Source organism: Narcine bancroftii, chromosome 3 (genome assembly GCF_036971445.1).
Source record: "Narcine bancroftii isolate sNarBan1 chromosome 3, sNarBan1.hap1, whole genome shotgun sequence".
NCBI lineage: Eukaryota > Metazoa > Chordata > Chondrichthyes > Torpediniformes > Narcinidae > Narcine > Narcine bancroftii.
Genome location: NC_091471.1, coordinates 84,645,832 through 84,659,979, shown reverse-complemented (window position 1 = coordinate 84,659,979; position 14,148 = coordinate 84,645,832). Strand labels below are relative to the sequence as shown.

The 14,148-nt window shown below is 37.9% G+C and overlaps 1 protein-coding gene across 8 annotated transcripts in view; it reads left to right on the top strand.

The window, feature by feature from the left end:
* pde4d (phosphodiesterase 4D, cAMP-specific) overlaps window positions 1-14,148 on the top strand; it is a 1,272,582-nt gene that overhangs the window by 1,061,836 nt on the left and 196,598 nt on the right. For all 8 annotated transcript variants that reach the window (XM_069924452.1, XM_069924453.1, XM_069924455.1 and 5 more), the window contains 2 exons: window positions 6,452-6,488; window positions 7,392-7,468. In XM_069924452.1, coding sequence (XP_069780553.1) covers window positions 6,452-6,488; window positions 7,392-7,468 — 114 coding nt within the window. The remainder of the gene's footprint in view (window positions 1-6,451; window positions 6,489-7,391; window positions 7,469-14,148) is intronic.

Genomic DNA, 14,148 nt, shown 5'->3' with positions numbered 1-14,148 from the left:
TGTTTTACCCAAATCTGAAAAAGTGTTTTTTTGTAATAATATTGCGTACAAATCCTTGTACATCGATGATTGTATTGCTGTAGGAAATTATTCCTGCTATTATTCCTTTAACCGTAACCTTGAGCCACACTTGTGGGATTTGTAACTCCTGTCCCTTATTTTAACGTAGAAAGATGAAAGGAAGACAATAAAGCAAAGTGAGTTAGTTGAAGGCTGCAAGTATTCAAGGCAATTTTAAACAATGCCTGTCTGTCCATTCAGATGACAATCTTCAACAGTCTTTCCCTTGATAATCAATTCTCTATGTATTAATGTTTTCCTGTCGGGAGTATCAAACGATAAATTGGATCTAATAGTATAAGGAAGGATAGTCCAGAACCGGTGGCTAATACTCATCATGTATCCACACAAACGTGCATCCCTGGATCACTCACAAAACTTAGCTTTTCGCTATATCTCAGTAATGTAACTATTTTCAAAGAACAATTGCTACCACATTAATGATTACAAATGGATTTCATTAATGACATTGTAATCTTCTTCATTCACCTATAAAAAAAACTAAGCTTCAAGATAATGGGTTAAAAATATCACCAGAATAATGTAATAGGCATTAATGTTATTTTAGCTTGTAAAATTTAGTGGAGATTGGCTAGTGAGGCACAACTTGTTGAGCTAATTCCAGTAATATTTTTTAAAAATCTGTTCCTGGGATGTGGTTACAATTGGTGAGTGTTCCTCTAAGATTTGTCCACCACAAGAATCAGTATTTTGATTCTTTCCTTTAAGGTTCATTGATGATACAGGTTGATATCCAGAAGCCTTCCTGGTCACATTCCATATTTAGCCACTTATTCCATTCATGTACTGAATTCAAAGTCACTACTTTCCAAGCTGGTAGACCTGGTGTGAACCATATAATGCTTACCTGACTCTCACCTGGAATCTTTAGCTATAATTTGCCACCCTAAGCAGTGAGTTGGGTTGGGAGTGAAAGACCAACTTGATTGTTCATTGGAGGCTAGTAGTGGAGCTTGGGTGGCTGAATGATTAGTCCCTGCCCCTGAAGTGGTACTGACAACCTTTGAGAGACACACATTTGGGGATGGGGTTTTGAAGGCTGTTGAGCATGTCATTGATTTAGATTTTTTTAAACTACTAAAATATTTTATTACATAAAATATAAATGAAAAGAAATAGTTAAAACATTAAACTAAAGTTAAACAACATTTATTATATACTATTGAGATTAATACCTTGGATCCTTTGCCAACAAGATGCTGAGAATCTTATCAAGAATGGATTCTGTGTCCGACTGGACAAATTTTTGCCTCACTGATCTGCAAAATGATGAGGTCCGGATTTTAAAATCTAGGCCACTGGCTTTAATCAACAGACAGCATGATTGACCTATGTTTTTCTAACTGCTTATTAATTTGCATACAAGGGTTTCTTTTTCTCTTCTACTGACATTAGACAGGTAAGCCTATATTTTTTGAATATAAGATGTAGGACCATTAAAAGTCTGCACTGTGTGCCAAATTTGCTCCAATATGATTCAAGGCCATCTTGGCTGATCTTCTGCCTTTCTGTCCACATATTACTTGATTTCTCCCAACAAGATATAGATGACCTCTTTGTGAACACCACTCAGATTGTAGATCCAAGCTTGAGCTTCTTGTAGCCAACCATTCCTGCAATAACATGTCTTTCTTCTGCTTCATCCATTGTCAAGGGGTAAGGCTAAGCATAAACTGAAGGAACATCACATCATTTTTCTCCTGGAGAGCTTTAATCTGAATGAGATGAACATTAATTTTTCTCATTTTAGGGAATGCCAAGACTCATTTGATTTCACTGCTTCCATCTCTTGTTTACCTACTCCTATACTTACCCCTCTCTCTCTCACTCACACACACACACACACACACACACACACACACACACACACACACACACACACACACACACACACACACACACACACCTTTCCTTATGATTTCTCCCATGTATTCAGTGACCTTTCCCCATTACCCCTCGCCAACCTACAGTTCATCAATGATTATTCTCACTCCAGCTTTTATTATGCTCAAGAATTCATGGCCCAAGGACTTTAATGCACATGGTTCTGAGAGAAAATAAACAGTCCAAATATTTTTGTATTTTTAATATTTATTCAGTTACTATAGTAATTCCATGAAAATTCTCCTTTTTAGGGAGTTTTCAGACGAGTTCCATTTATACATTTGGTACTTCTCATAACTTTAGCTTAGCTATCTATATTTCCTGCCTAAAGTGTTTGACTTGCAGCATTCCTTATGCAGACTGGAACATAAACTTCAACAATAATGTTTGTAAGATTATATTTTTGTTCAAGATCACCCTAATCACAAATCAAACTGTCATGTTACAGATAATAATTTGGATGTTTATATTTTCAAAGAAAATTAATCTCTTTAATTAGGAAAACATATTGAAAAAAATACACTTATAACTGAAAATATAACCAGTTTACATTTGGAAGTGCAGAGCACAAATGTTATTTCTCTGAATGCTGTTGAGAAATGTGATTTGCTGGCTTAGTTGCCTTGAAATTACTGAAACCACAATAATCATTACCACTGGATCCCACCACCAGACACATCCTTCCCTCCTATCTCTGCTTTCTGCAGGGACCACTCCCTCATCAATTCATCCTATCCCATTAATCATCTCGGTACCTACCCTTGTGATTGCAAGAAATGCTGCCCTTGTGCCCACAGATCCTTCCTCACTACCATTTTGAGCCCAAAACAGTCCTTCCAAGTGATCTGCAGGGGTCATCTACTGCATCTGGTGGTTCTGTTGTGGCCTCCTCTACATTGGAGAGAATGGACAGGGAGACTATTTCATCGAGCATCTTCACTTTGCTGAAATAACAGGGACCTCTCAGTGGCCATCCATTTTAATTCCTTATGCCATTGCCACACTGTTGTGAATGAGGAAACAGGTTTGGTAGGTCTCAAAGGCAAGAATTCTGAATACAGTTTTGGTAGGGAAAGATTTTTTTTTTACAGATCTTACCAACAGTTTCTCCAGCACCCTTTCACATTTCTAGGCCTGGAGTGAAGCAGGGTAGTCCCAAGCTGGCAAAGAGAAAGAACAAAAAACAGATGGCACCTTTATAGTTCTGAAGGGTCCACCCCAGATCATTTTCAGGGAACAATGGCTCAGTGCCAGGATGGTTAATCCAACTACAACAGCCACTGACCCAAGCTCAAGTACAGTCTGGCTGGAACATCCACTCAGGTAATTTACATGGGTACAACAACAAGGCGTGCACTATGGATGGGGCAGAACCAAACCTTGATTGGCAGCTGGTGTGTCCTTTGACTAGGTAGGGGGCAGTGTTGTCACATGACCACCACAACCCTTCCCAATACACACACCCACGGTCTATCCATGGCATCAAGCCCTGCCAAATATAGGATACCTGCAAATTAGAGGAACAATGCAAAATTTCCATCTGGGCATTCTGCAACCAGACAGAAATAGGATTGACCTTCAACTTCTGTAAAACCTATGTCCCCCTCCTTTCTCTCCTTCTCTATCCCTCTACATCCTTTCCTTCAGCTTTTTTCTCCTCACCTAGAGCCACCCATGATATCTTATCTGCTAGCCCGTGCACCTCTCCCCTGGCCTTTCCTCTCTCCTCCCCCTCCTCTTCAACTTTTGATGTGTGTGCCTTTGACAAATAGCTTAGGCCTGAAATGTTGGTTATCCTTTATTTCCTATCAATTCTTCATGATCCGGGGAGTTTTTGCTGCACGTTCATGTATTCCATTGCAATACATAGACTGCAGACTTGCCTGTTTAACCAATACTAAAACTTTAACCATTACCGATACGATAATAGCCATTTCAGAAACCATATTAACCTCTTTTTATTTGGCTATATTTAGAATAATTTCTTTGAGATCATGTTCTTGTTCATCAGAGTCATCGCTCATACTTTTATGGTAAATCTGTTTTGTCAATTTTCTGTCTTAGGTAGAAAGGTGACTCAATAATATCTGACAGGACAAAGAGGTTAATCTGTCAGTTAGAGGCTTGTTGCCCTAGAACTTTATGATTATGCAGTTCCAACATTCAACTCCTTCCCTTTTCTGGGCATTATCCAGCTGAGTGGAATGGCTCTGTTTGGCAAGACCTTTGAAGATAAATGAAGGTGTAAAACAGAAAGTTCAATAATCCAGCTGGGATTTGGTGCTGATGGAGGAGGCATTTCTATGACAAAAGCTGATAGCCAGACACACACATGGCCTGTATACAACTACTGTATTTTACAAACCAGGCAACTCCCCCCCCCCCCCCAACCACCTTTCCCACCCCACGCATTTTATGCATGCACACTATGCAAGAGTATTTTACACAATTAAAAGAATGCACACAATTAATAGTGGGTTGGGGAAAGTCAAACTGGAAATTTATGGCGAGTGTGGGAATAGCGACATTGAAAGAACACGTATAATTTATAGCAGCCTTGGGAAAGATGTGCCGGCAATTTATAGCGAGTGTGGGAATATTAGAGCCAGCATGAGAATGGCAATGAAAGAATGAGCACAATTTATAGCGGGCATGGGAAATTTTGATTTTGGGAATATCTCTTAGCACTGAATGCCATGGTATTCATATAACCAGGTCATTCTGGTCAGGGCACGGCACCTTATCAATGTTAATTCCCCAGACCCATCCTGAGAGAGGAGATTAACATATCAAGTGCCTCTGATCTGAGACAACATTAAGAATTAAAATTTTGCTGAATTCTGAAGCCTGTCTTCAATCTATTTAATTGATTTAATTTTTGCAGCAGGATGTCATCTATATAATAGGTGATTGACCCCTCTGGAGGAAGTTGATTCGGTGTTAATTGCAGGAGATTAACGTTGGTAGATACTGGTATGCGCTTTGTCTCATATCCCATTTAAATGCAAATTGCTTTTGTCAGTCAGAATTTAGAATACTACACCCACGCAGTATATGTGTGTGCGTATTATACGAAAATATTTTTACACCATTTATGATTTGATGACATTATATGTGTGTGTATATTATATGAGAGAAAATACAGTAATTGAAATAATAGGTACTTTAAAACACCCCTTACTTTTATTCTACACAAGGAACTACTGTCAAATTCTGCCAGCAAAATGAGGTGTTCCCAGCTTGAGGCCATCCCTATTTTGAGAATACAAGGTAGCCTTTGTGATATTTTACTGGAAATCAAGGTCGTCCCATGACAAATCCAGGTATCATGAAGTTGAAGAGCTGTTTGGAAGAAAGCTATTTGAAAAAGAGCATCTGCAATACACAAAATTTACTGTTGAGGTGCAGACCAAATAGTCTCGACTGAACTTTATGTTTATGAGTATTGTTCCAAACTTTTGCATCTAAGCCTTTTGTATATAAAACTTTATCTGAAAACCTAAATGTTTTTAATCAATATACTTCTCTACCAACGTAAAAGAAAAATAAACTCCACAGCTCCCAAATTTCCATCCTGATTTATTGACTCATCCTGTCTATGTCACATAACTCACTCCTCTTGCACATTTGAAGAGATTTTTACTTCTCAACGGACATTAATTTGAAGGGCAATCGATCATTTGTGATACCAGCTATGGCCATTTAATACCAAAGATAAGGGCCGATCTATTTGCAAAGCAATCCCAAGTCTACAACAAAAATATTCAATTAACTATTATAAAACTGAAATGATAAAAATAAAGAATTATCAAAATTGTTCTTTGACTGTCTAACTGGAAATATATCTTTTCTATCCAGCTTCATTGTTTTGATTAAGAGGGCCAATAAGAAAGTTTCCATCCATAAAAAGAAAAGATCTTGTGTGATGTTCTGATTTCCTTTAGAATGTGGATCACTGATTTTTAACCTGTTTTCGTCCACAGACCTTACTTACAGTAGACCACCCGGATCAAACCCATGAACTATTAAATTGTCAGTTATTAATTGGTTTTGCTGTACTGCACTGAAAAGTAATTGTATCATTTGAGTGGGAAGCTCAATGTTCATTTTTATGGAAATTGGGTCTATTAATGATTTTTTGTTTCAGTGGTTGAACATTTATTTCAGGTACCAAAATAACAATCTTGATGGGACAAGATATTATGGGGACATTATAATTTGAGAAATTCCTGTGTCTCTGTAAGTCTGCCCCTCTCCTCAGTACCCCTAAGACAAATTCATTTGGAACATGTGACTCTGGTGGCTCATGTTTCAGGTGTACTGCATTCATTAATAACTCAACCAAAATTATTTTATGAAGAAATAAAAATGTTCAAAATTAATAATTGCATTGTGAAAATATCCTTTGCTCATGGTCAATTTATTTAGCAGCTATATCTATTTTGCTAATGTAAAATGTAACTATGAAATTATTCATTTTTTGCAGCCATGGCGATGACCTAATAGTGACTCCTTTTGCGCAGGTAAGTTGAATCATCATTTACATGGGTTCAAGTTTTTTTGACCTGATTCACTTGAGAAGACTGTCTTATTTGTCAAGTGAAAGAATAAGTAACTTTTATTCAGTGTTGTCCATTGAAGAGGATATTTTTCACATGTATTTCCTATTGAAGGGTCATTTCTTACACAGCAGATCAGTTTTTTCTGTGGAATTAAATATTCAAAATGTTATGTTGTATCACCTTTTGCAGGTTATATTATTGTTATTCCATTTGTGTTTGTGTTGATTGGAAATTGCTAAGTAGAAAAGAGTAAGTGAAAAATTAACTATGATTTCAGATGTGGAATAAGATGCTAAAGTGAAGCTAATTATGGTGAGGGAATTGGAAAAGAATCTGATTAAGTTCATAGTAAGGAATGTACAATCAATTTCACGATGAATTACAAAGTGGCAGAAACCATTAATCAGGGAGCATTTTTATTTATTGTTGAGACACCACCAGATGGCACTGTGCTACCCTGTTTTAAACATCAAAGAACTGTATTAATGGCAAATAAATGCCAAAGATGGAAAAGGATAAAGACTACCTTTTATCAACCTTTTCTTGGCTAATTAGCTTGGTGTATGTTTGGAGCACAATTAATGCACAAACTAAAATTAAATAAATACAATGTTATATTTAAAAGGAAACGGTTTAATTTAGTATATTATTGCATTGTTTTTATTTTGTATATCAGGCTTTTCCACCACTTCTGTTGAGACTAGAAAGTGTTCATCCTCTGAATTTGTGTGTGAAAATGCTGAGAAAAATGAAAAGAACAGAATCATGATCATTGGGTTACCTTCTGAGGCCATCAGCAGATTACAAAATGTGAAGTTACTTTTAAAGAATCTTTCCTTCAGACAATATTTTTTCTCTCCTTAGGTGCTTGCAAGTCTGCGCACTGTAAGGAACAACTTTGCTACACTAACCAACTTGCAAGAGCGAGCATCCAGCAGCAAGTAAGAGCCCTTTGTTTTACAGGGTGGCAGAGGTGTGGCATAAATTTGTGTTCATGCTAAGTCTTAATACCATAGATTTTACAGTGTAGAATAAATTTATTTTATTCATCGTCTCTGCCATTGTACTTGCTTTGACATCATGTGACTATTACTTGCCAGGAAACATATACTATAGTTAAGTTCCTGGGTGATTGTTTCAGAGTCTTCAATTTAAATCCAAAAGTAACAGATGGGAAGTTTAATTAAATTAATGTTGCTACCTCTGGATTATTTGTAATTACAGTTCACTAGTGCCCCTCAGAAAAGGACATCTGCCATCCCTACCTTTATGTGACCTCAGGCCACTGATGTGTTTGAACTGCTGTATTGATTAACAGAGCACTATGATTAATGGCACTTTGGAATGGGCAGTAAGAGTTGACCTTGATTGGATAATGGAGAAACAGCTTCCATACCACTGAAATACTTCAATTTTTAAGTAAACATCTCATTGACTTTTTCACAAGGGCATTTGACAAGATGCCACATAAGCCCACCTCACTGACAAAAGGCAAAGGAGGAAAAACCCAACACCCAACCCCAACCAACCAATTTTCCCCTGCAACCGTGTCTGCCTGTCCCGCATCGGACTTGTCAGCCACAAACGAGCCTGCAGCTGACGTGGACTTTTTACCCCCTCCATAAATCTTCGTCCGCGAAGCCAAGCCAAAGACATAAGCTCTTGGCACACAGAATAAAAATGCATATGGCATATGGTATGTGTTAATGAGGGTTGAAGATTGGTTAGTGGATGGATGGCAAAGAATCAGAATAAACGGATCTTGTTCAGGAAGGAAGAACCCCTGAAAAATTGGCCCCTAATGTACTTACAGTTTATATTAATGAATTGTACGAGGAACAGACTGTAAGGCATCTAAGTTTTCCAATGACACAAAAATAGATAGGACTGCACGTTGTAAATAGGGTATTTGGATCCATAGAATAATGGATTATATGGCACGGAAATGCGTACTTTGACCCACCTTGTCCATGCCAACTGAGATGACTATCCATGCTCATCCCATTTTGCTGCACATGGCCCCTGGCCCTCAATTCCCTTCCTATCTTTGTACCTGTACAAATGCTTTTAAAATGCTGTGATTGTACCTGCCTACATCAGCTCACCTGGTAGCTTGTTCCATTTCCCTCTGTGTGAAACATTTTCCCCTCAGACTTCCTATCACTATTACCCCTCTCACTTCAAATCTATGTTACTGAAGTTAATGATTCCCCTATCCTAGGAAATGTCTCGACCTTATCTATGCCTCTCAAAATGTTGTATTCAACTTCTCCTTGCAACTGCAGTCCTCCATTTTCGGCATCATCCTGGCAAATATGAATAGGTTGAGTGAGTGGATGAAAACTTGGCAAATGGAGTTTAACATGGTAAAATGTGAGATTATACACTTCAGTGAAAGAAATCTAAATTCAGGCCATTATCTAAATGGAGAGATTGCCAAAGACTGAAGCACAGAGAGAGACCCTCCCCACTATCGCAATCATCTACAGGGAATGCTGCTGTCAGAGAGTAGCAGCAATCATCAAGGATCCATACGATCAAGGATCAAGGATCCATACCATCCAGAACTGTTCTCCCTGTTGCCATCAGGATAAAAGGAATAGGTGCCACAGAACTCACACCACCAGATTTAGAAACAGCTGCTACCCCTCCACCATCAGACTCCTCAACAACAAACTCAATCAGGGACTCATTTAAGGACTCCTACCTATGCACTTCATAGATTTTTTAAATTCTCTCTGTATTGCAGTCAGTTTGTTTACATTCGTTATCTGTTTACAGTCCCTTATTTGTTTGAATGTGTACGCTGTGTACAGTTTTTTTTTGTACTACCAATCAGTGGTAATTCTGCCTCGTCTGGAGGGAAAAAAAGAATCTGATGTTATGTATGTACTCTGACAATAAATCTGAAATCTCAATGGTTGAATGCACAAATCATGAATAGTTATCAAAGCAAGTACAGCATGGGGTTAGGCAGGCAGTAGCATATTGGTCTTCATTGTAGGAGTGTTGGAATTTAGAAATAAGGAAAGTCTTGTTGCAATTGCAGAGGGTTCTGATGGGGCCATGTCTTGGGAACTGCATTGTTTTTGACCCCTTGTATTAGAAAATATATATTGGCATCGGAGGCAGACCAAAGAGAATTACTCGGCAAATTCCTGGAATGAGAAGTTTGTTCTTTTGCATGTACCTTAAGGAATATGATGTATTTTTAATTTGTGTTTTGGAAGAATGAGAGGTGATCTTATTGAAACACAGAAGGTCTTTAGGGGACATGAAAAGGTAGAAGTCAAGATATTTTCAGTAGAGGAAGAATCTTAAATGAGGGGTCATGTTCTAGCTGACCACCCCACACTGCTCTGAAGTCTGTTTAGCAGTCCACGTGACCACCACTTGGGACCAGTTTTGGTCTCCCACATGTTGCACAGTGAGTTCAGCCTATGCTGGGAAACCATTGGTATGAAAATAAGCTGCTACGGAGACATCCTGTAAAGTTGGAGATTTTGGTCAAAAGGGAGAGGCTTGAAGTACCATTTGGGGAATCCTGTAACGATTATCTGCAATATATTCAGAATTGTTGCATTGTTTGATGGTGACTGACCTTTCTGGGACTGTAGTGCCTGTCTCTTGCCAGCTTTCCATATGTTTAGTATTTCATCTTCTGTGTGAGAATCTAATAGTTCATTAGCAACTGAAGCAAAGTTACTTTTCCTCATTGATTTATTATTCTCTTTGTTATGCTTCAATATTTGCTACCCCTCAGGCTTTTAACATGTCTTTACTTTTCATAGAATTTCAGACGATAAAATTTCTTTCTTGGATATCTATCATTAGGGTTTTTTTATTTTTGTTCATTTTGAGTATTTTCTAAAATGTCATAGGAATTTGAATAATAACCTCCTCAATGTTATCACTCTTGATGGTTTTGAACTTCATATTTGCCTCCTCTCTGCATTTTTAAGTACCATTTAATAATTCTGTAATTACATGCTGTAATGGATCTGTGTTAATATTAATCCTTAGTTTAATGTTAAAACTATATTTTATCTAGATATGGTTTAAAAAGTTAATTTTGGGAGGACAGGGCTCCTTTACATGAACAGGGCTCCTTTACATGGTTCTTTGCAGTTGTTAGCTGGCTTCAGCGCAAAGACAATACATTAACAATCTATTAACAAAGAACATATAGTTCTTTGAGATGGAAGGCAGAAGCCAGTTTGAAAAACAGAATGGCTGCTTCTGCAGTTGAAGTAAAGAGATGATGGTTCTTGAGGTACTGGAAACAATAGGTGTTATCTCAGAAGTACAGCCATTTTGTCTCCATATGGAGTGACATCGCGGAGGCATAAGTGGACATGGATGCGCACATTCGTGTGAAAAAACATGATGAATTTCAAAGACAAAAATAATGTCACATACCATAAGACATGAGAGATTTGGAGAAATACATTATCAAGTTCAGACATTTTTGGATCAGTTTCAGAAGTCAAGGCCCTGTGACACACATAGGTGTTCGAACCTTGTGAAAGGCAGGGTTGAATTACAGTAACCAGAATAGGTGCCGTTATGTGTTACTCCTAATAAAAGGGGAATCCAGAAAATAAGTGGATTTCAAAAAAAGAACCCACTTTCCAACAACTCTTTTGAAAATAAAGAATGCAGCCTCACCGTGGAAGTAAACTCCGTGATTCTTAAGAAGAGAACTGAAGAAGAAGAGAATTTCCTGGAAAGACAGGACTTGTATTATCGTACTTACAGGAGATATAACAGAAATGACTTTTAAATAGGGAAGACTGCCTCTCATTTGTGCCCAGAACATGGTCACTCCTGTTTGAAGAATAACTCTATGAAAGACAGCTCATCAAGAGAATCATGTTGAAAGAGATCTGATGTTTAAAAGTGCTTCATCATTATTTCTAAACTGAAAATTTAAAACTTTCAAGCAAGACCAAAATGATGCTGAAGTTTTAAAAATTGACTTTTCAGAGTTTGTAACTTTTAACACACACACACACACACACACACACACACACACACACACACACACACACACACACACACACACATATTTACATTTGCACATAATGGTGTTAAATTTAGAGTTTAAGTTAGAGATAAGTATGAAATGTCATGTTATTATAGTTTAATAAAAACTATTATTTTGAATTTACCATGGTCTGGTGAATTTTTTTCTACTGCTGTTCCTCATTAGTACTAACAAAGTCTCTCTAGTCCCTAACAAAATTAAAAAGGTTGTTAGTTCATGACAAAATTCATCATTATATGCCTGAGAGAGGGAATAAAATTAATTCTTGGAATTTATGTGAAGAAAAAAAGTTGATAAATCAATGAAAATGTATTATTTTCAATGCATTTCTTGACATATGCACAGATAAAACAGCTTCATGTAATGGAAAATCACTATCGACCTTGTTGAAGAAAGGTAATAGGTACAATCTGGGAATTATAGACCAGTGAGTCTTGTATCAGTTGTGGGAAAACTATTGGAGAAGATTCTTAGGGATAAGATGTGAGCATTGAGAGAAACATAGTCTTCTCAGGGATAGTCAGCTTCGCTTTGTGAGGGGCAGGTTGTGTCTCACAAGCCTAATAAATGTTCAAGTCAAGTGAAGTCAATTCAAGTTTATTGTCATCTGATCATACAAGTATAACCTGACAATACTGCGTTCTCCAGTCATTGGTGCGAAAACATGCAGACATGTAACCAGTCATAGCATACTTACAGACAAATAATACATTTGCAGGACAAGTATTATAGCTATAAAAATAAATAAATATTGTTTTGTACAAATGAAAGTCTTGGATGGTTAGTATGAGCAGTTCTTTTGTTCGTTCAGCATTCTCACTACCCTTGGGAAGAAGCTGTTCCTCAGCCTGGTGGTGCTGGCTCTGATACTCCTGTATCTCTTCCCTGATTTGAGCAATTGATAGATGCTGTGTGCAGGGTGAAAGGGGTCCTCCATGATTTTGCACCTCCTCTTCAGACAATGATCCAGTAGATCATATCAATGGGGGAGGATCACTCCATTGATCCTCTCTGCCACTCTTATCGTCCTGTGGATTGACTTCCAATCCATTTCTTTGCAGCAATCATCCCACACTGTGATGCAGCCAGCTTGGTCACTCTCAATAAAGTTCCTATAGAAGGTTAATATAATGGTGGCCGTTTCAGTCTTCTCAGGAAGTGCAGTCACTGTTGCACCTTTCTGACAAGTGAGGAGATGTTGAGTGTCCACGATAGGTCACTATTTAATTGAACTACAAGAAATTTGGTGTTCTCGATTCTCTCCACTACAGAGTTGCTGATGTGTAGTGGAGGGTGGTTGTTCCTCGTCCTACTGAAGTCCACGATCATCTCCTAAATCTTGTGCAGGTTGAGGCTCAGGTTGCTATTCTTGCATCATTTCACAACATTTTCCACTTCTTCTCAATAGTGTGACTCATCATCATTGCTGATGAGGAGCTAACCAATCAAATTGAGGAGGTAACAAATTTTTGATGAGGTAACAAAGCAAATTGATGAAGACAGAGTGGTGGATAAGATGTATATGGATTTTATTAAGGTGTTTACAAGGTTCACCATGGTAGCACACCCAAAATGTCATGAGGCATGGGATCCATGGAATCTTGACTGTATGGATTTGGTATTAGCTGGCCCGCAGAAAGGAGATGGTGATAGTAGATGCAGTGTATTCTGACTGGATGTTGGTGACTAGTAATGTTCGACAGGGATCTATTCTGCGACTTTGAAAGGGAAGTGGAGACATGGGTTAGTACGTTTGCAGATGACAGGATGGTTGAAGATGTTGCAGATAGTGTAGAAGGTTGTCATAGACAGGATGCAAATTTGGATGGTAAAGTGGCAGATAAGAGTTCAATTCAGAAAGTTATGATATGATATGCTTTAAAATATCAAACTTGAAGTAGGTGGTTAATGGCAGGGTTCTGAGCAATGTGGAGAAACAGAAGGATCTTGGGATCATTACATGCAAGTTGACAGGGTGGCTAAGAAAGCTTATGGTGTGCTTGCCTCCATTAGTTTTGGAATTAAGTTCAAGAGCCGCATGGTAATGTTGCAGCTCTGTAAAACTCTGGTTATCACACACTATTTGTGTTCAGTTCTATTTGCCTCATTATAGGAAGTTTTTGAAACTTGAGAAAGGATTCAGAGGAGATTTACAAGGACGTTGTCGGGAAAATTTAGGGGAGATATCAGAGGAAGTATTTTTACAAGGAGAGTGATGGGTGCCTGGAACTCACTGCTGGAGTTGGTGCAAAAGGAACATTTAAGATTCATAGATTGGTACAAGGATGTAAATAAAATGGTGACTTAGAGTTAAGGAAGTGTTAGATTGATCATGCAGTAGGTTGACACAACATCTTGGGCAAAGGGCCTGTACTGTGCCATACTATTCTATGCTCAATGGAGCATTTTCTAGGAATACCACCCTACGTAATGCAGAGGTCACTTGTTCTGTGCCGATAAAAAGCCTTGCATCCTACTACGTTGATAACTTTCTCTGAACTTTATTTTGTAACTTCATGGCATTATTTATATTTATTATTACTTTTTACTTATACCTGAAGACAAAATTAATCT